The sequence below is a fragment of the Oncorhynchus clarkii genome, chromosome 22 (assembly GCF_045791955.1).
Source record: "Oncorhynchus clarkii lewisi isolate Uvic-CL-2024 chromosome 22, UVic_Ocla_1.0, whole genome shotgun sequence".
Classification (NCBI taxonomy): Eukaryota; Metazoa; Chordata; class Actinopteri; order Salmoniformes; family Salmonidae; genus Oncorhynchus; species Oncorhynchus clarkii.
In genome coordinates, this window is record NC_092168.1 from 45,731,282 (window position 1) to 45,751,325 (window position 20,044).

At 41.9% G+C, this 20,044-nt stretch overlaps 4 protein-coding genes across 4 annotated transcripts in view; 3 read left to right on the top strand and 1 right to left on the bottom strand.

Annotated features, from left to right (window-relative positions):
* Positions 1 to 957: 957 nt before the first annotated feature.
* The window catches only part of LOC139380427 (trace amine-associated receptor 13c-like), a 19,852-nt gene continuing 765 nt past the window's right edge, over positions 958 to 20,044 (bottom strand). The window contains exon 2 of the mRNA XM_071123088.1: positions 958 to 1,404. Coding sequence (XP_070979189.1) covers positions 958 to 1,404 — 447 coding nt within the window. The remainder of the gene's footprint in view (positions 1,405 to 20,044) is intronic.
* Positions 11,129 to 13,398, top strand: LOC139380945 (trace amine-associated receptor 13c-like). The gene is made up of 2 exons (XM_071124133.1): positions 11,129 to 11,794; positions 13,198 to 13,398. Exons 1-2 carry the CDS (start codon positions 11,129 to 11,131, stop codon positions 13,396 to 13,398), a joined length of 867 nt encoding a protein of 288 aa, XP_070980234.1.
* On the top strand, positions 14,642 to 16,911 carry LOC139380952 (trace amine-associated receptor 13c-like). The gene is made up of 2 exons (XM_071124140.1): positions 14,642 to 15,307; positions 16,711 to 16,911. Exons 1-2 carry the CDS (start codon positions 14,642 to 14,644, stop codon positions 16,909 to 16,911), a joined length of 867 nt encoding a protein of 288 aa, XP_070980241.1.
* Positions 18,157 to 19,293, top strand: LOC139380954 (trace amine-associated receptor 13c-like). The gene is made up of 2 exons (XM_071124143.1): positions 18,157 to 18,822; positions 19,237 to 19,293. The coding sequence occupies exons 1-2, from the start codon at positions 18,157 to 18,159 to the stop codon at positions 19,291 to 19,293; spliced, it is 723 nt and encodes a 240-aa protein (XP_070980244.1).

A 20,044-nucleotide genomic window follows, 5' to 3' on the forward strand; every position in this document is an offset into this window, starting at 1 on the left:
TTAATAAACATTTCATGAATGATCTTCTGAATCATTATTACAGACTATAAAAGTTGTTAAAAAATGTGTGAATAACTAGCTAACTAAAACAAATGTGGGAGTAATGATACATGAATGATGAATAAACTATTTACTAATCCATTAGAAACGATTTAGTGTGTTTCCCAATCTCTATATTCATTCAGAGTAAACAGCTTCTGAGAGAGCTGTTCTGGTGTGACCCCTGACCTGACAGTAGTGATGTAGTGAGAGTAGTGGTACAGTTCATACCCAGTGTGTTGAGGTTCAAGTGTCTGCTGTGGTCTTCTGCACTGTTATGTTGAATAATTATACTGTAGTAGTTATTTATAAATGTGTGAAAACCTAGCTGAGTAACATTTCACAAATGTGGCCTTAATATTAAATACTAAATGTTATTATAAAGTGTTACCCATAATTGCATATTCTTACATTTTACCATCAACTACTTACACAATGCAGAAGTTATATAGACCTGGACGTTATCTGATATCATGCAGTATTGTACATTTCAACTTTACTACACTTGATGAAGACTTTGGGTCACAATTGAGCCACTAGAGGGAGATGTTAAACAACATATAGCATGAGTCATGATGTCCTCAGAATGTTATATTTGAAAACGTACATACTATTTATCATTAAGTAACATGGGACAACCACAGCCTTAGGTATTTGCAGTACACAATCCACAATGATTACAATGTATTTTATAAAACAAGCTTATTCCTTCTAATGCCTTCTCCAAGTCATTCCATTCCAATCCAGACAAATCATTCAGTATCAACACCACTTGTATCTATGATGACAACACTGAGATAAGTAATGTCAGTGCATTGCTATCTGAAAAAAAAAAAATTAAACAAATAAATACAACAATTGTAGATCAAAACTATATCAAACCTATGTTTGCCAACCTAGGGAATAAAATTATAGGAACTATGAACGTGTTATCTTCAAATTTAATAAAAGTTTAGCTGTCACTTTGAACCATGGATAAAAGAAAGCATAAATTATTGGATTAATTAAGGAATTAACAAGTGGCAGAAAAATGATGAAATTTGTTAAGAACATGTCAATTAAAACATTAAAAAATAAAGAAAATAAAAATGGAATCCAACAAATGAAATAGTTGAAAACAACAATACCTAGAGTTTTTGCTGCTTTTCTCTCAGACTTATTTGCCTGTGCAGTTTTAACACAAGACACACTGGCAGCCTCTTTTGAAAATACCTTTCTGGCCTGTGATCTGGCCACCACAAAGATTTTCACATAAAGTGTTATAATAATAGAACACGGGACAACCATTGTAAATACAAGGTCAGTGATATTAACCCAGATTGACCCTTCAAAAGTAGTACATTCTTTCAAACACCTACTTGGTACCTGTACATTTACAAAGTATTTAATGCTGAGGAAAACAGACCTAGTGCAGCTAGAGAACAATGAACTAGTGTAGCTGGAGACCAATGACCTGGTGCAGCTGGAGACTAATGACCTAGTGTAGCTGGAGACCAGTGACCCAATGCAGATAGAAGCCAATGACCTGGTGCAGCTGGAGACTAATGACCAGGTGCAGCTGTAGACCAGTGACCTAGTGCAGCTGGAGACCATTTTTATTTATTTTATCTTTATTTAACTAGGCAAATCAGTTAAGAACATTCTTATTTTCAATGACAGCCTAGGAACAGTGGGTTAACTGCCTTGTTCAGGGGCAGAATGACAGATTTTTACCTTGTCAGCTCGGGGATTCGATCTTGCAACCTTTCGGTTACTAGTCCAATGCTCTAACCACTAGGCTACCTGCCGCCCCACACCAACAACTTAGTGCTAGGGACTGAGGACTGATGGTTGAGAACTGAAAACCCTCTGAACTGATTTGGAAAGGCACACTCTTGCCTATTTAAAAGGTCCCACAGTTGACAGTGCATGTCAGATAAGAAACAAAGCCATGAGATCGAAGAAATTGTCCTTAGAGCTCCGAGACAGAATTGTGTCGAAGAACCGATCTGGGGAAGGGTACAAAAATACTTCTGCAGCATTGACTGTCCCCAAGAACACAGTGACCTCCATCATCCTTAAATGGAAGAAGTTTGGAACCACCAAGACTCTTCCTAGAGCTGGCCGACCGGCCAAACTGACATGGTGATGGATGTTCACTCTGAGAGAGCTCCAGAGTTACTCTAGGGAGATGCAATAACCTTCCAGAAAGACAAACATCTCCATATTGTAGATTGGCTAGATGGAAGCCATGCCACAGTAAAAAGCACATAACAGTCTTGGAGTTTGCCAGAAGGCACCTAAGGACTCTCAGACCATGAGAAACAAGATTCCCTGGTCTGGCGAAGCCAAGATTCAACTCTTTGGCCTGGATGCCAAACTTCACATCTGGAGGAAACCTGGCACCATCCCTGTGGTGAAGCATGGTGGTGGCAGCATCATGCTGTGGGTATGTTTTCACTGGCATGGACTGAGAGACTAGTCAGGATTAGGGGAAAGATGAATGGAGCAAAGTACAGAGAGATCCTTGATTAAAACCTGCTCCAGAGAGCTCAGGATCTCAGACTGGGTTGAAGGTTTTTAAATTTTTAATTTCACCTTTATTTAACCAAGTAAGCTAGTTGAGAACAAGTATTCATCTACAACTGCAACCTGGCCAAGATAAAGCAAAGCAGTGTGACATAAAGAATAACACTGAGTTACACATGGAATAAACAAGCGTACAGTCAATAACACATTAGAAAAAAGAAAGTCTATATACAGTGTGTGCAAATACACCTTCCAACAGAACAATGACCCTAAGTACACAGACAAGACAATGCAGGAGTGGCTTCGGGACAAGTCTGTGAATGTGCTTGAGTGGCCCAGCCAGGGCCCGGACTAGAATCTGAACGAACATCTGTGGAGAGATCTGAAAATAGCTGTGCATCGTCTATCCCCATCCAATCTGACAGAGCTTGAGAGGATCTGCAGAGAAGAATGGGAGAAACTCCCCAAATACAGGTTTGCCAAGCTTGGAGCATCATACCCTGTAATCTCTGGCATAGATGCTTCAACGAGGTACAGAATAAAGGGTCTGAATACTTCAGAGGGTGGTGCGGTCTGCCCAACACATCACAGCGGGCACACTGCCTGCCCTCCAGGACACCTACAGTACCCAATGTCACAGAAAGGGCAAAAATATTATTAAAGACATCATCTACCTGAGCCACGGCCTGTTCACCCCGTTATCATCCAGAAGGCGACTTCAGAACAGGTGCATCGAAGCTGGGACCGAGAGACTGAAAAACAGGTTATATCTCAAGGCCATCAGACTGTTAAATACCCATCACTAGCCGACTACCACCCGGTTACTCAACCCTGCACCTTAGAGGAGGCTGCCCTACAGTCTGTACATAGTCATGGAATCCCTAGTCACTTTAATAATGGAACACTAGTCACTTTAAAAATGTTAACACACTGCTTTACTCATCTCATATGTATATACTGTATTCAACTGTATTTTTTGCCAGTACCATTCTGACGTTGCTTGTCCTAAAATATATATATATATTTTTTAGTTCCATTCTTTTACTTTTAAATGTGTGTGTATTGTTGTGTGTTGTTAGATTCTTCTGCACTGTTGGAGCTAGGAACCAAAGGCATTCACTACACCCGGAAAAATGTCTGCTAAATATGTTTATGTGACCAATAAAATGTGACTTTGACTTGATTTTGATGTGTGTTAGAGGAAGTAACCCTTAAAACGTAATGTTCAGTTAATTTATGTATTTGGATATCGGTTACCTTACCCTGTAAGCAGTCTATAAACTGCTCTTAGTCTGTGTGACTCTGACATTGATCATCCATATATTCTTAATTCCTTTACTTAGATTTCTGTGTATTAAGTATTTGTTGTGAAATTGTTATATATTGCTTGTTAGATATATTGCTGCACTGTCAGAACTAGATGCACAAGCATTTCTCTACACCTGAAATAACATCTGCTAAACATCTGTATGTTTGAAAATAAAAGAGAGCCGCACACTCTGTGCTGTCAAAACGTTGGTATTACATTTTTGCATCTGAGCTCCTAGAGTGTGCGGCTCTCTTTTATTTTCAAGTTTCAACTCCGCTAGCCAGCACCTCGTCTTAATAGGTGTGCGTTTCTTTTTCTTCTAGAAACATCTGTATGTGACCAATAAAATTAGATTTGATCTGATTTCTAATGAGTGACTGCAATCCACACTTTGGTTTTGGTAGTCACTGCCAACAAACACGAATGTTAGCATTTTCAGACGAACACATTACTTCCTTCAGCACACTACCACAACAGTATGGTTCTTAGAGAGCATATTACATCAGCAGAAGTCAACCTGTGCTCTGTGAATGAGGTCTAAAACTCTAAGGAATTCCACCAATTAAAGGTGTTACTCCAGGGACCTAATTAGGCCCTAAAACAGCATAAACATTCAAAGTGAACCTAAGTACAGCTCTATTGTCATTTGTGTGATTACAACTTCCATTAGGCCTCAGCCTCAGTACAACCCTCACCCCTAAACTAGTCTTTCCTGCACAGGTCAAGAATCCCACCACTGAATCATGACTCTGTCAAAGGAGGGATCTGAACTGTAGTATCCTGAGTGGATAACCAACATCTTAACCAATAGTAAAAGAGGAAAGTCCTTCTTGGACCGAGGGTGACACTGATTTAGAAGTTCCAGGCAGGGCTACCTCATCACCAGAGCATGAGTCTGACTCACCTCTGCTACAAATTTCTATTTTAGTCATTGAGCAGATAAGGGGGGGGGGGGGTGGTGGCATTAATCAATATACTCATGAAGAGGTAGGTTTTCAGACAAAACCTACCATAAATTCACTCAAGTCTCAATCCTACATGCTCTCTATAGTGTTTCTGACAAAAAACAAGACATTTTGGGATATAAAGAAGGATTTTACCTAACAAAACGACCATTCACTTTGTAGCTGGGACCCTTGGGATTGCAAACAGAGGAAGATCTTCAGAAGTAAGTGGTTTATTTCATCGCTATTTGTGATTTTGTGAAGCTTGTGCTTTATGAAAAATATGTTGATGTGGGGCGCCGTCCTCCCCCATCCTAATCCATCCAGATCCGTATTGGCAGTTCGTGGGGGTGGACAACGCTTCAGACGTCAGAGTGGGGGCTGTCCTGTCCAGTGTTCAGCCCAAGACCAACAGCTGCATCCTTTCCTCTCCCATCGTATCAACCTCACACGAAGTCTAAAATGTCATGGTATGCTGTGTTAAAATCTCATGGCTGTAGTGTTAAGATTTCCCTTCACTGAAAATAAGGGTTCTAGCTCAAACCATTAAAAACTGCCCCAGACCATTATTACACCCACACCAAACTTTACAGTTGGCACTATGCATTGGAGCAGGTAGCGTTTTTATGTAATCCGCCAAATCCAGATTCGTGAAGTGTGATTCATCACTCCAGAGACACTTTTTTCACTGCTCCAGAGCCCAATAGCGGAGTGCTTTACACCACTCGATCCGGCACTTGGCATTGCACGGCCATCGAAACCCATTTCATGAAGCTCCTGATGAAGAGTTATTGTGCTGCCGTTGCTTCCAGAGTCAGTTTGGAACTCGGTAGTGAGTGTTGCAACTGAGGACAGAGGAATTTTAATCGCTTCCTTCTGCAGCACTCGGCCTTCCCGTTCTGTGAGCTTGTGTGGCCTACCACTTTGCGACTGAGACAGTGTTGCTCCTAGATGTTTCCATTTAAAAATAACAGCACTTACAGTTGAACGGGAAAGCTCTAGCAGGGCAGAATTTTTACAAACTGACTGATTGGAAAGGTGGCATCCTATGACGGTGTCACGTTGAAAGTCAAAAAGCTCTTCAGTAAGTAAATTCTACTGCCAATGTTTGTCTATGGAAATTGCATGGATGTTTGCTCGAGTTTATACAAATGTCAGCAATGGGTGCGGCTGAACTAGCCAAATCCACTATTTGAAGGGGTGTTTCGATACTTTGTGTATTTAGTGTATCTTCGACTAACAGATGTATATTTTTATTCCCAATCATGTAAAATTCATAGAGAGAGAGAGAGAGAGAGAGAGAGAGAGAGAGAGAGAGAGAGAGAGAGAACTGGGGAAGTGCCTGCATGTCAAGGAGACACCGGATGAACACAAGAGGGCGTGGCAGGAGCAGATGTGACAACCACAGGAGGGGGCATCTAGCTGGGTCCAGGGTCAGGCAGAAGGTCATACACAGGGGGTCCAAAAAGGCATCAGTACAGGCAGGGAAAAGGCTAGTAACGTCGTCCGGGAGATTGGGCAATAGTTCGATAACAGGAAATCCGATAGGCTAAAGTACAGGCAGGGACTAGGCAAAAGGCATCGTTAGTGAGGCAGGCAAAAAACTATCATACAAGGGAGGAGTAAATTACAGGAAAAACAGAGCTTCGAAAATAAATGTGGCGTTGAGGCGGTGGGAGAAGAAGGTACAGGGATGCAGCTTAAGGTCCCGGGCAGAATGTTGGGACAGAACCCACACTCCTACATCTGAAGCATTGGCCTCCACCACGAACTGACGAGAAGGGTACGGATGAACCAGGATCAGAGCCGTCGTGAAGAAGTTTTTAAGGTCCTGGAACACCCGGTCAGTGGCCATGGATAATGTGAACGGTATCTTGGTAGAGGTGAGGGCAGAGAGGGGGAGGCCAGGGTGCTGTTACCCCGGATAAAGAGGAGATAAAAGTTGGTGACTTCAGGATGTGTTGCAGCTTCACCCTGGACGTAGGCTGAGGCAAATCCACCACCGCTTTCACCGTCTCAGGGTTCATCTGGACACTCCCAACAGAGATGATGTAGCCCAGTAAAGGAATGGTGGAGCAATGGAACTTTTCTCTCCTTGACAAACAACTAGCTCTCCAGAAGGCACTGGAGAACCTGTAAGACACGGAGCACGTGTTCCTCGGGGGAGCGGGAGAAGACGGGGATGTCATCAATGTAGACGAATATGAAGCGGTTCAGCATGTCGCAGAAAACATCGTTCACCAGAGCCTGGAACACAGCACTGGCATTTGCGAGACCAAATGGCATGAAAAGATATGAATAGTGGTGCTGGCTGTGTTGAAGGTGGTCTTCACTCATCCCCCTCGTATCCGCAGCAGGCCGCAGGGTCTTGTCCTTGATGATTAAACAATGGCGCCGACAGAGAAGGTCGCCTCGCTTCAGGTCCTGAGAAAACTATGCAGTTATTTGTTTTTTAATGTGTTGTTTCTTACATTGTTAGCCCAGAAAATCTCAAGTGTTATTACATACAGCCGGGAAGAACAATTGGAAATAAAAGCGATGTCAACTTAACATCATTATGACCAGGAATACGTCTTTCCCAAAACAGATCCTTTGTTCGGACCTCCACTCTGGACATGCAATCTTATCCCAGAGGCCGACCCAAAACAACGTGGTCGCTGCAAATTTGGCTAGTCATCTAACACACTCAAACTTTACAGATGCACAATCGTGAGCATCCTGTTGGGCTGTATCACTGCCTGCTACGGCAACTGCAGTGCTCTCAACTGCAAGGCTCTCCAGATTGTAGTGCGGTCTGCACAACGCATCACCAGGGGCAAACTACCTGCCCTCTAGGAAACCTACAGCACCCGATGTCACAAGAAGTCCAAAAAGATCATCAAGGTCAACAACCATCCGAGCCACTGCCTGTTCCCCCCACTATCATCCAGAAGGCGAGGTCAGTACAGGTGCATCAAAGCTGGGACAGAGAGACTGAAAAACAGCTTCTATCTGGAGGCCATCAGACTGTTAAACAGCCATCACTAACAAAGGTATCACTAGTCACTTTAAATAACGGCACTTCCAAAATGTTAACATAAACATATGGGATGAGTTGTGTAGGATAGATAGTATTCTATACCATCTACTGCATCTTGCCTATGCGCACGGCCATCGCTCATCCATAAATGTATATGTACATACTCTTATTCATCCCTTAAAAATTGTGTGTATCAGGTAGTTGTTGTGAATTTGTTAGATTACTTGTTATATATTACTGCATAGTCAGAACTAGAAACACAAGCATTTCTCTACACTTTCATAAACATCTGCTCAGCATGTGTATGTGACCAATAAATTTGACTTGGTAGGCATTTCGTAGATTCAGCTTGGAGAAGACAGTGGCCACCTGGAGCAGCTCAAAGGCTGAGGAAATGAATGTTAGCGGATAACGGTTCTTCACAGGGATATCACTGAGTCCCCGGTAGTCAATGCACTGCTGCAGGTTCTTGTCCTTCTTCTACACAAAGAAGAACCCTGCGCCAGTGGGAGAGGAGGAGGTCCTCAATTGCCTTGGTCTCTGGTTCCGACAGCGAGTACAGACGTCCCCGGGGCGGCGTGGTGCCAGGGAGAAAGTCAACACCGCAGTCATAGGGACTGTGCTGTGGAAGTGAAGTGGCCTTGCTGAACACCTCCCGGAAGATCCTGGTACTCCGCGGGAATGGAGGTTGCGCCGACTTCAGACAATGGGCATGGAAGAACAGACTCCAGCCCATGACAGCACCCATGTCGTTGGAGACAGAAGAATGTGTCGTTGGAGACAGAAGAATCCCAACACCATAGGAATCTGGGGGGACTTGATGAGCAGGAACTGAATGGTCTCGCTGTGATTCCCTGACACATGTAGTTTGATGGGAGTGGTGTAATTGGTGACCCGACCTATAGAGCGCACGTCCAGCACTCTAAAATCCATGGGAATGGAAAGGGGCTGAGTGGGGATGTTCAGCTCTGAAGCCAGTGTGGCGTCCAGAAAACTCTCATCGGCCCCCGAGTCAATGAGAGAGAACCCGGAGAGATTTGGACTGGTTCCCCCACAGCAGAATGACATGGAAAGGGGTGCGAGTAAAGGAAGCAGAAAAGTTATCCATAGTACTCGCTCCCTCTAGAGCCTGGTCCTTTACCGGGCACGATAATACAAAATGACCAAAAGTCCTGCAATACAGACATAACCTTGTGATGATCCTGTGTTGCTGTTCTGCTGGTGACAGCCCAGCTCTGCCTAGTTGCATGGTGTCGGGAAACAGTGCCGCTGCACTTTTCGGTGACTCTCGAGGAAGGTCGGGAAACCTTGGGTGCTCTCAGCCACGGGATCGTTGGTGACGTCCAGGATGGCTCGAAGGCGAGGTGGAATATCTAGACGAGTTACATCGAATTCCCTGCTCATCTGTCATTCCAGCAATCGCCCATCGATGTGGATGGTCAAAGCGATGAGGGAGCCAAGATCCGTGGGTAAATCCTGAGCCGCAAGCTCGTCCTCAACCTCCTCCGAGACGCCATGCAGGAACATGTCAAATAATGCTTCTGGGCTCCACGCACTCTCTGTTGCCAACGTGCGGAAATCCACCGCATAGTCGGCCACAGTGCGGGCATCCTGCAGGAGCTGGATTAGACTCCGGGCAGCTTCTCTCCTGGAGAACGGGGCATGGAAAACCTTCCTTACCTCACCCACTAACCCCCCCCAGGCTCATGCATATGGCTGGCTGCTGTTCCCATTCGTTGGTAGCCAGGTGAGAGCCCTTCTAGACATAAACATGATGAGGTAGGCTATTTTGGAGTGATCCGAGGGGAAGGAGGAGGGCTGGCGCTCGAAAATGAGCACAAAATTTGCAAAAAAACGCCCGACAGGTGCTCGGCTCTCCATTAAAGATTTTCAGGGGATTTAACCGGGGATCCAAGGAAGGTGGAGTGGCCGTTGGGGCGGCACTACTAACCGCCGGGTTACTGGAGGACAGTGGGTTTGCCACCGTGGCAGGGTGTCCCCCAGACCGGCAGAATTGTTCCTGTAGCATGTCCAACGCTCGGTCATGGCGCTCAGCCAACATTTAAACCAACTCCATCAGCCCACGAAGCAATTCCTCATGCCAACCAATGGAGGTTCCTTGGAGGAGATGTCATTGTGCAGCTGGTCTGGGTCTACTGGGTCAGTCAGGGCCAATTCCTACTATCACATATGAAGGTAAGACCCAGATGCAGACAATGTTGGATAACCAATAGTTTAAATATGCCAAAGTGGCAGGCAGACAGACAGGTAAAGGCAGGCAGAGTCCAGAGAATTGGTGTAAAAATCCAGGACGGAAGGCAGGTAAAGGGTCAGGGGCAGACAGAGTCGTCAGGAAAGCAGGCTCAAAGACAGGACAGGCAAGGGTCAAAACCAGGAGGGAGAGAAAAAGAGAGACTGGGGAAAAGCAGGAGCTGAGACAAACCGCTGGTTGGCTTGAACAAACAAGACGAAGTGGCACTGACAGACAGAAAACACAGGTATAAATACACAGGGGATAATGAGGAAGAAGGGTGACACCTGGAGGGGGGTGGACACAATCACAAAAACAGGTGAAACAGATCAGGGTGTGACACAAACAGGCACAATGTCTGTAGAGAGACAAAATGGAGTCTTAATTCAGCGGCTCAGACACGGGATTTATTAATAATTCAGTTCAGATCGACATTTTTATAGTCTACAGAACATTCCTATGGAATGCCACTATTTTGATTGCATTTGCTACTAGCATGTACACCCTAAACTTATGTTATCTCATCAACTTCCCTACTGCCAACTTTCCTACACACTGACCAGCTGAAATGTGGCGTGCCATCATGTGTTCTGAGGTTGTGGATTAATTCAGTTCAGATTGACATTTTTATAGTCTACAGAACATTCCTATGGAATGCCACTATTTTGATTGCATTGTACCTTTTCTCTCATCTCTAACGATCAGTAAGGCTGAATGACAGGCTAGGTGGTCACAGCAACATCCAATCCTGTCATACATTACATCATTCTTTCACAAATTATTTGTTTATCCAACCTTTTTTTATTTATTTCTGTGTTCACTTGTGTATGCTTTGTGTGTGTGTGTGTGTGTGTATGTGTGTGTGTGTGTGTGTGTGTATGTGTGTGTGTGTGTGTGTGTGTGTGTGTGCAGAGAGACTCCAGGGAGGGGAGTTTCTGTCCGTAACTCAGGGATAAATAGAGAGGCAGTGCTCAGAGTTTGTCAGAAGGCGGACCTGACAGGGTCACACACAGGACCAAGCAGAAGAAGGACCTCAGCATTTTTACTTTTTATTACACATGGAGAAACATGAAGATGTTCAATACTGTTTTCAGGACAGAAACTCTTCTTGCAGAAAGGCTTTGCTATCGACATCTATCTACATAACACTGTACATCATCTTCTCATTGATTTCAGCAGTTACAGTATTTTTGAACCTACTGGTGATCATCTCCATCTTTCACTTCAAGGAGCTCCACACTACAACCAACCTGCTCATCCTCTCTTTGGCTGTGTCAGATCTCCTGGTGGGATTGATTGTGATACCAGTAATGACTGTAGCAATTATGGAACCATGCTGGGGTTTTGGGGAATATTTCTGTGTGTTTCAGATCTACATTTCTAGTTTATGTAATTCTTTATCTCTGGGCAATTTGGTCTTGATATCTATTGACCGCTATGTTGCTGTGTGTGATCCCTTATTGTACCACTCTAAAATAACGATAACAAGAATCATGTGTTGTATTTCCATTACCTGGTGTTATTGTATCATATACCGTGCTGCTAATATTACATATTTTGTAAATGTACAGGTAACAAGTTGGTGTTTGAAAGAATGTACTACTGTTGAAGGGTCAATCTGGGTTAATTTCACTGATCTTGTTATTACAATTGTTGTCCCGTGCTCCGTTATTATAACGCTTTATATGAAAATCTTTGTGGTGGCCAGATCACAGGCCAGAAAGGTATTTTCAAAAGAGGCTGCCAGTGTGTCTGGTGTTAAAACTGTACAGGCAAATAAGTCTGAGAGAAAAGCAGCAAAAACTCTAGCTATTGTTGTTTTCAACTATCTAATTTTTTGGATTCCATCTCTATTTAATTTTTTTTTTTTCTTTTTTAAGTGATTATTTAGCATATTTTATCAGTTTTCTGACATTTCTTAATTCCTTAATTAATCCAATCATTTATGCTTTCCTTTATCCATGGTTTAAAGTGACAGCTAAACTTATTTTAACTTTAAAGATAAGACATTCATAGTTCCTATAATATGATTCCCTAGTTCGGCAAACATCGGTTTGATATGGTATTGTTCTACGATTGTTGTAAATATTTAATGTAACAATACACTGACATGACTTATCTCAGTGTTGTCATCATAGATGCATGTGGTGTTTGATTTGTCTGGATTGGAATGGAATGACTTGGAGAAGGCATAAGAAGGCATAAGCTTATAAAGGACAATGTTGTCATTGTGGATTGTGTACTCCAAATACCTAAGGCTGTGGTTGTTCCGTGTCATTTAATGATAAATAGTGAGTATTCTGATAGTACATTTTGAGGACGTCATGAGTCATTCTATTTGTAGTTTAACACCTCCCTCTAGTGGCTCAATTGTGACACAACTTCTTCATCAAGTGTAGTAAAAAATAAATGTACAATACTGCATGATATCAGATAAAGTCCAGGTCTAAATAAATGGTGTGTTGTGTAAGTAGTTGATGGTAAAATGTAAGAACATGCAATTATGGGTAACACTTTATAATAACATTCAGTAATAAACCATTTGTAAGGAATTTACATTCTGCTCACCTTTTAATATTTAGCCGCCTTTTGTGTAATGTTATTCAGCTAGGTATTCTTACATTATAAATAACTACTACAGTATATATATTAATTATTCAACACAACAGTGCAGGAGACCACAGCAGACAATTCAACCTCAGCATACTGGGTATGAACAGTACCACTACTCATCTCTGCTGCCAGGTCAGGGGTCACACCCGAGTAGCTCTCTGAAATGCTGTTTACACTGAATGAATATAGAGAGTGGGTATCACACGAAATAATTTATAATGGATTAGTAAATAGTTTATTCATTTGTCATTAATCCAAAAATGTATTTTAGTAAACTGGTAATTCACGTAATTATAAACAACTTTTATAGTATATGATTCAATAGATCATTCCAAAGATGTTTAATAAACACATTGTGCATATGGCTGGCTGCTGTTCCCATTCGTTGGTAGCCAGGTGAGAGCCCTTCTAGACATAAACATGATGAGGTAGGCTATTTTGGAGTGATCCGAGGGGAAGGAGGAGGGCTGGCGCTCGAAAATGAGCACAAAATTTGCAAAAAAACGCCCGACAGGTGCTCGGCTCTCCATTAAAGATTTTCAGGGGATTTAACCGGGGATCCAAGGAAGGTGGAGTGGCCGTTGGGGCGGCACTACTAACCGCCGGGTTACTGGAGGACAGTGGGTTTGCCACCGTGGCAGGGTGTCCCCCAGACCGGCAGAATTGTTCCTGTAGCATGTCCAACGCTCGGTCATGGCGCTCAGCCAACATTTAAACCAACTCCATCAGCCCACGAAGCAATTCCTCATGCCAACCAATGGAGGTTCCTTGGAGGAGATGTCATTGTGCAGCTGGTCTGGGTCTACTGGGTCAGTCAGGGCCAATTCCTACTATCACATATGAAGGTAAGACCCAGATGCAGACAATGTTGGATAACCAATAGTTTAAATATGCCAAAGTGGCAGGCAGACAGACAGGTAAAGGCAGGCAGAGTCCAGAGAATTGGTGTAAAAATCCAGGACGGAAGGCAGGTAAAGGGTCAGGGGCAGACAGAGTCGTCAGGAAAGCAGGCTCAAAGACAGGACAGGCAAGGGTCAAAACCAGGAGGGAGAGAAAAAGAGAGACTGGGGAAAAGCAGGAGCTGAGACAAACCGCTGGTTGGCTTGAACAAACAAGACGAAGTGGCACTGACAGACAGAAAACACAGGTATAAATACACAGGGGATAATGAGGAAGAAGGGTGACACCTGGAGGGGGGTGGACACAATCACAAAGACAGGTGAAACAGATCAGGGTGTGACACAAACAGGCACAATGTCTGTAGAGAGACAAAATGGAGTCTTAATTCAGCGGCTCAGACACGGGATTTATTAATAATTCAGTTCAGATCGACATTTTTATAGTCTACAGAACATTCCTATGGAATGCCACTATTTTGATTGCATTTGCTACTAGCATGTACACCCTAAACTTATGTTATCTCATCAACTTCCCTACTGCCAACTTTCCTACACACTGACCAGCTGAAATGTGGCGTGCCATCATGTGTTCTGAGGTTGTGGATTAATTCAGTTCAGATTGACATTTTTATAGTCTACAGAACATTCCTATGGAATGCCACTATTTTGATTGCATTGTACCTTTTCTCTCATCTCTAACGATCAGTAAGGCTGAATGACAGGCTAGGTGGTCACAGCAACATCCAATCCTGTCATACATTACATCATTCTTTCACAAATTATTTGTTTATCCAACCTTTTTTTATTTATTTCTGTGTTCACTTGTGTATGCTTTGTGTGTGTGTGTGTGTGTGTATGTGTGTGTGTGTGTGTGTGTGTATGTGTGTGTGTGTGTGTGTGTGTGTGTGTGCAGAGAGACTCCAGGGAGGGGAGTTTCTGTCCGTAACTCAGGGATAAATAGAGAGGCAGTGCTCAGAGTTTGTCAGAAGGCGGACCTGACAGGGTCACACACAGGACCAAGCAGAAGAAGGACCTCAGCATTTTTACTTTTTATTACACATGGAGAAACATGAAGATGTTCAATACTGTTTTCAGGACAGAAACTCTTCTTGCAGAAAGGCTTTGCTATCGACATCTATCTACATAACACTGTACATCATCTTCTCATTGATTTCAGCAGTTACAGTATTTTTGAACCTACTGGTGATCATCTCCATCTTTCACTTCAAGGAGCTCCACACTACAACCAACCTGCTCATCCTCTCTTTGGCTGTGTCAGATCTCCTGGTGGGATTGATTGTGATACCAGTAATGACTGTAGCAATTATGGAACCATGCTGGGGTTTTGGGGAATATTTCTGTGTGTTTCAGATCTACATTTCTAGTTTATGTAATTCTTTATCTCTGGGCAATTTGGTCTTGATATCTATTGACCGCTATGTTGCTGTGTGTGATCCCTTATTGTACCACTCTAAAATAACGATAACAAGAATCATGTGTTGTATTTCCATTACCTGGTGTTATTGTATCATATACCGTGCTGCTAATATTACATATTTTGTAAATGTACAGGTAACAAGTTGGTGTTTGAAAGAATGTACTACTGTTGAAGGGTCAATCTGGGTTAATTTCACTGATCTTGTTATTACAATTGTTGTCCCGTGCTCCGTTATTATAACGCTTTATATGAAAATCTTTGTGGTGGCCAGATCACAGGCCAGAAAGGTATTTTCAAAAGAGGCTGCCAGTGTGTCTGGTGTTAAAACTGTACAGGCAAATAAGTCTGAGAGAAAAGCAGCAAAAACTCTAGCTATTGTTGTTTTCAACTATCTAATTTTTTGGATTCCATCTCTATTTAATTTTTTTTTTTTCTTTTTTAAGTGATTATTTAGCATATTTTATCAGTTTTCTGACATTTCTTAATTCCTTAATTAATCCAATCATTTATGCTTTCCTTTATCCATGGTTTAAAGTGACAGCTAAACTTATTTTAACTTTAAAGATAAGACATTCATAGTTCCTATAATATGATTCCCTAGTTCGGCAAACATCGGTTTGATATGGTATTGTTCTACGATTGTTGTAAATATTTAATGTAACAATACACTGACATGACTTATCTCAGTGTTGTCATCATAGATGCATGTGGTGTTTGATTTGTCTGGATTGGAATGGAATGACTTGGAGAAGGCATAAGAAGGCATAAGCTTATAAAGGACAATGTTGTCATTGTGGATTGTGTACTCCAAATACCTAAGGCTGTGGTTGTTCCGTGTCATTTAATGATAAATAGTGAGTATTCTGATAGTACATTTTGAGGACGTCATGAGTCATTCTATTTGTAGTTTAACACCTCCCTCTAGTGGCTCAATTGTGACACAACTTCTTCATCAAGTGTAGTAAAAAATAAATGTACAATACTGCATGATATCAGATAAAGTCCAGGTCTAAATAAATGGTGTGTTGTGTAAGTAGTTGATGGTAAAATGTAAGAACATGCAATTATGGGTAACACTTTATAATAACATTCAGTAATAAACCATTTGTAAGGAATTTACATTCTGCTCACCTTTTAATATTTAGCCGCCTTTTGTGTAATGTTATTCAGCTAGGTATTCTTACATTATAAATAACTACTACAGTATATATATTAATTATTCAACACAACAGTGCAGGAGACCACAGCAGACAATTCAACCTCAGCATACTGGGTATGAACAGTACCACTACTCATCTCTGCTGCCAGGTCAGGGGTCACACCCGAGTAGCTCTCTGAAATGCTGTTTACACTGAATGAATATAGAGAGTGGGTATCACACAAAATAATTTATAATGGATTAGTAAATAGTTTATTCATTTGTCATTAATCCAAAAATGTATTTTAGTAAACTGGTAATTCACGTAATTATAAACAACTTTTATAGTATATGATTCAATAGATCATTCCAAAGATGTTTAATAAACACATTGTGCATATGGCTGGCTGCTGTTCCCATTCGTTGGTAGCCAGGTGAGAGCCCTTCTAGACATAAACATGATGAGGTAGGCTATTTTGGAGTGATCCGAGGGGAAGGAGGAGGGCTGGCGCTCGAAAATGAGCACAAAATTTGCAAAAAAACGCCCGACAGGTGCTCGGCTCTCCATTAAAGATTTTCAGGGGATTTAACCGGGGATCCAAGGAAGGTGGAGTGGCCGTTGGGGCGGCACTACTAACCGCCGGGTTACTGGAGGACAGTGGGTTTGCCACCGTGGCAGGGTGTCCCCCAGACCGGCAGAATTGTTCCTGTAGCATGTCCAACGCTCGGTCATGGCGCTCAGCCAACATTTAAACCAACTCCATCAGCCCACGAAGCAATTCCTCATGCCAACCAATGGAGGTTCCTTGGAGGAGATGTCATTGTGCAGCTGGTCTGGGTCTACTGGGTCAGTCAGGGCCAATTCCTACTATCACATATGAAGGTAAGACCCAGATGCAGACAATGTTGGATAACCAATAGTTTAAATATGCCAAAGTGGCAGGCAGACAGACAGGTAAAGGCAGGCAGAGTCCAGAGAATTGGTGTAAAAATCCAGGACGGAAGGCAGGTAAAGGGTCAGGGGCAGACAGAGTCGTCAGGAAAGCAGGCTCAAAGACAGGACAGGCAAGGGTCAAAACCAGGAGGGAGAGAAAAAGAGAGACTGGGGAAAAGCAGGAGCTGAGACAAACCGCTGGTTGGCTTGAACAAACAAGACGAAGTGGCACTGACAGACAGAAAACACAGGTATAAATACACAGGGGATAATGAGGAAGAAGGGTGACACCTGGAGGGGGGTGGACACAATCACAAAGACAGGTGAAACAGATCAGGGTGTGACACAAACAGGCACAATGTCTGTAGAGAGACAAAATGGAGTCTTAATTCAGCGGCTCAGACACGGGATTTATTAATAATTCAGTTCAGATCGACATTTTTATAGTCTACAGAACATTCCTATGGAATGCCACTATTTTGATTGCATTTGCTACTAGCATGTACACCCTAAACTTATGTTATCTCATCAACTTCCCTACTGCCAACTTTCCTACACACTGACCAGCTGAAATGTGGCGTGCCATCATGTGTTCTGAGGTTGTGGATTAATTCAGTTCAGATTGACATTTTTATAGTCTACAGAACATTCCTATGGAATGCCACTATTTTGATTGCATTGTACCTTTTCTCTCATCTCTAACGATCAGTAAGGCTGAATGACAGGCTAGGTGGTCACAGCAACATCCAATCCTGTCATACATTACATCATTCTTTCACAAATTATTTGTTTATCCAACCTTTTTTTATTTATTTCTGTGTTCACTTGTGTATGCTTTGTGTGTGTGTGTGTGTGTGTATGTGTGTGTGTGTGTGTGTGTGTATGTGTGTGTGTGTGTGTGTGTGTGTGTGTGTGCAGAGAGACTCCAGGGAGGGGAGTTTCTGTCCGTAACTCAGGGATAAATAGAGAGGCAGTGCTCAGAGTTTGTCAGAAGGCGGACCTGACAGGGTCACACACAGGACCAAGCAGAAGAAGGACCTCAGCATTTTTACTTTTTATTACACATGGAGAAACATGAAGATGTTCAATACTGTTTTCAGGACAGAAACTCTTCTTGCAGAAAGGCTTTGCTATCGACATCTATCTACATAACACTGTACATCATCTTCTCATTGATTTCAGCAGTTACAGTATTTTTGAACCTACTGGTGATCATCTCCATCTTTCACTTCAAGGAGCTCCACACTACAACCAACCTGCTCATCCTCTCTTTGGCTGTGTCAGATCTCCTGGTGGGATTGATTGTGATACCAGTAATGACTGTAGCAATTATGGAACCATGCTGGGGTTTTGGGGAATATTTCTGTGTGTTTCAGATCTACATTTCTAGTTTATGTAATTCTTTATCTCTGGGCAATTTGGTCTTGATATCTATTGACCGCTATGTTGCTGTGTGTGATCCCTTATTGTACCACTCTAAAATAACGATAACAAGAATCATGTGTTGTATTTCCATTACCTGGTGTTATTGTATCATATACCGTGCTGCTAATATTACATATTTTGTAAATGTACAGGTAACAAGTTGGTGTTTGAAAGAATGTACTACTGTTGAAGGGTCAATCTGGGTTAATTTCACTGATCTTGTTATTACAATTGTTGTCCCGTGCTCCGTTATTATAACGCTTTATATGAAAATCTTTGTGGTGGCCAGATCACAGGCCAGAAAGGTATTTTCAAAAGAGGCTGCCAGTGTGTCTGGTGTTAAAACTGTACAGGCAAATAAGTCTGAGAGAAAAGCAGCAAAAACTCTAGCTATTGTTGTTTTCAACTATCTAATTTTTTGGATTCCATCTCTATTTAATTTTTTTTTTTTCTTTTTTAAGTGATTATTTAGCATATTTTATCAGTTTTCTGACATTTCTTAATTCCTTAATTAATCCAATCATTTATGCTTTCCTTTATCCATGGTTTAAAGTGACAGCTAAACTTATTTTAACTTTAAAGATAAGACATTCATAGTTCCTATAATATGATTCCCTAGTTCGGCAAACATCGGTTTGATATGGTATTGTTCTACGATTGTTGTAAATATTTAATGTAACAATACACTGACATGACTTATCTCAGTGTTGTCATCATAGATGCATGTGGTGTTTGATTTGTCTGGATTGGAATGGAATGACTTGGAGAAGGCATAAGAAGGCATAAGCTTATAAAGGACAATGTTGTCATTGTGGATTGTGTACTCCAAATACCTAAGGCTGTGGTTGTTCCGTGTCATTTAATGATAAATAGTGAGTATTCTGATAGTACATTTTGAGGACGTCATGAGTCATTCTATTTGTAGTTTAACACCTCCCTCTAGTGGCTCAATTGTGACACAACTTCTTCATCAAGTGTAGTAAAAAATAAATGTACAATACTGCATGATATCAGATAAAGTCCAGGTCTAAATAAATGGTGTGTTGTGTAAGTAGTTGATGGTAAAATGTAAGAACATGCAATTATGGGTAACACTTTATAATAACATTCAGTAATAAACCATTTGTAAGGAATTTACATTCTGCTCACCTTTTAATATTTAGCCGCCTTTTGTGTAATGTTATTCAGCTAGGTATTCTTACATTATAAATAACTACTACAGTATATATATTAATTATTCAACACAACAGTGCAGGAGACCACAGCAGACAATTCAACCTCAGCATACTGGGTATGAACAGTACCACTACTCATCTCTGCTGCCAGGTCAGGGGTCACACCCGAGTAGCTCTCTGAAATGCTGTTTACACTGAATGAATATAGAGAGTGGGTATCACACGAAATAATTTATAATGGATTAGTAAATAGTTTATTCATTTGTCATTAATCCAAAAATGTATTTTAGTAAACTGGTAATTCACGTAATTATAAACAACTTTTATAGTATATGATTCAATAGATCATTCC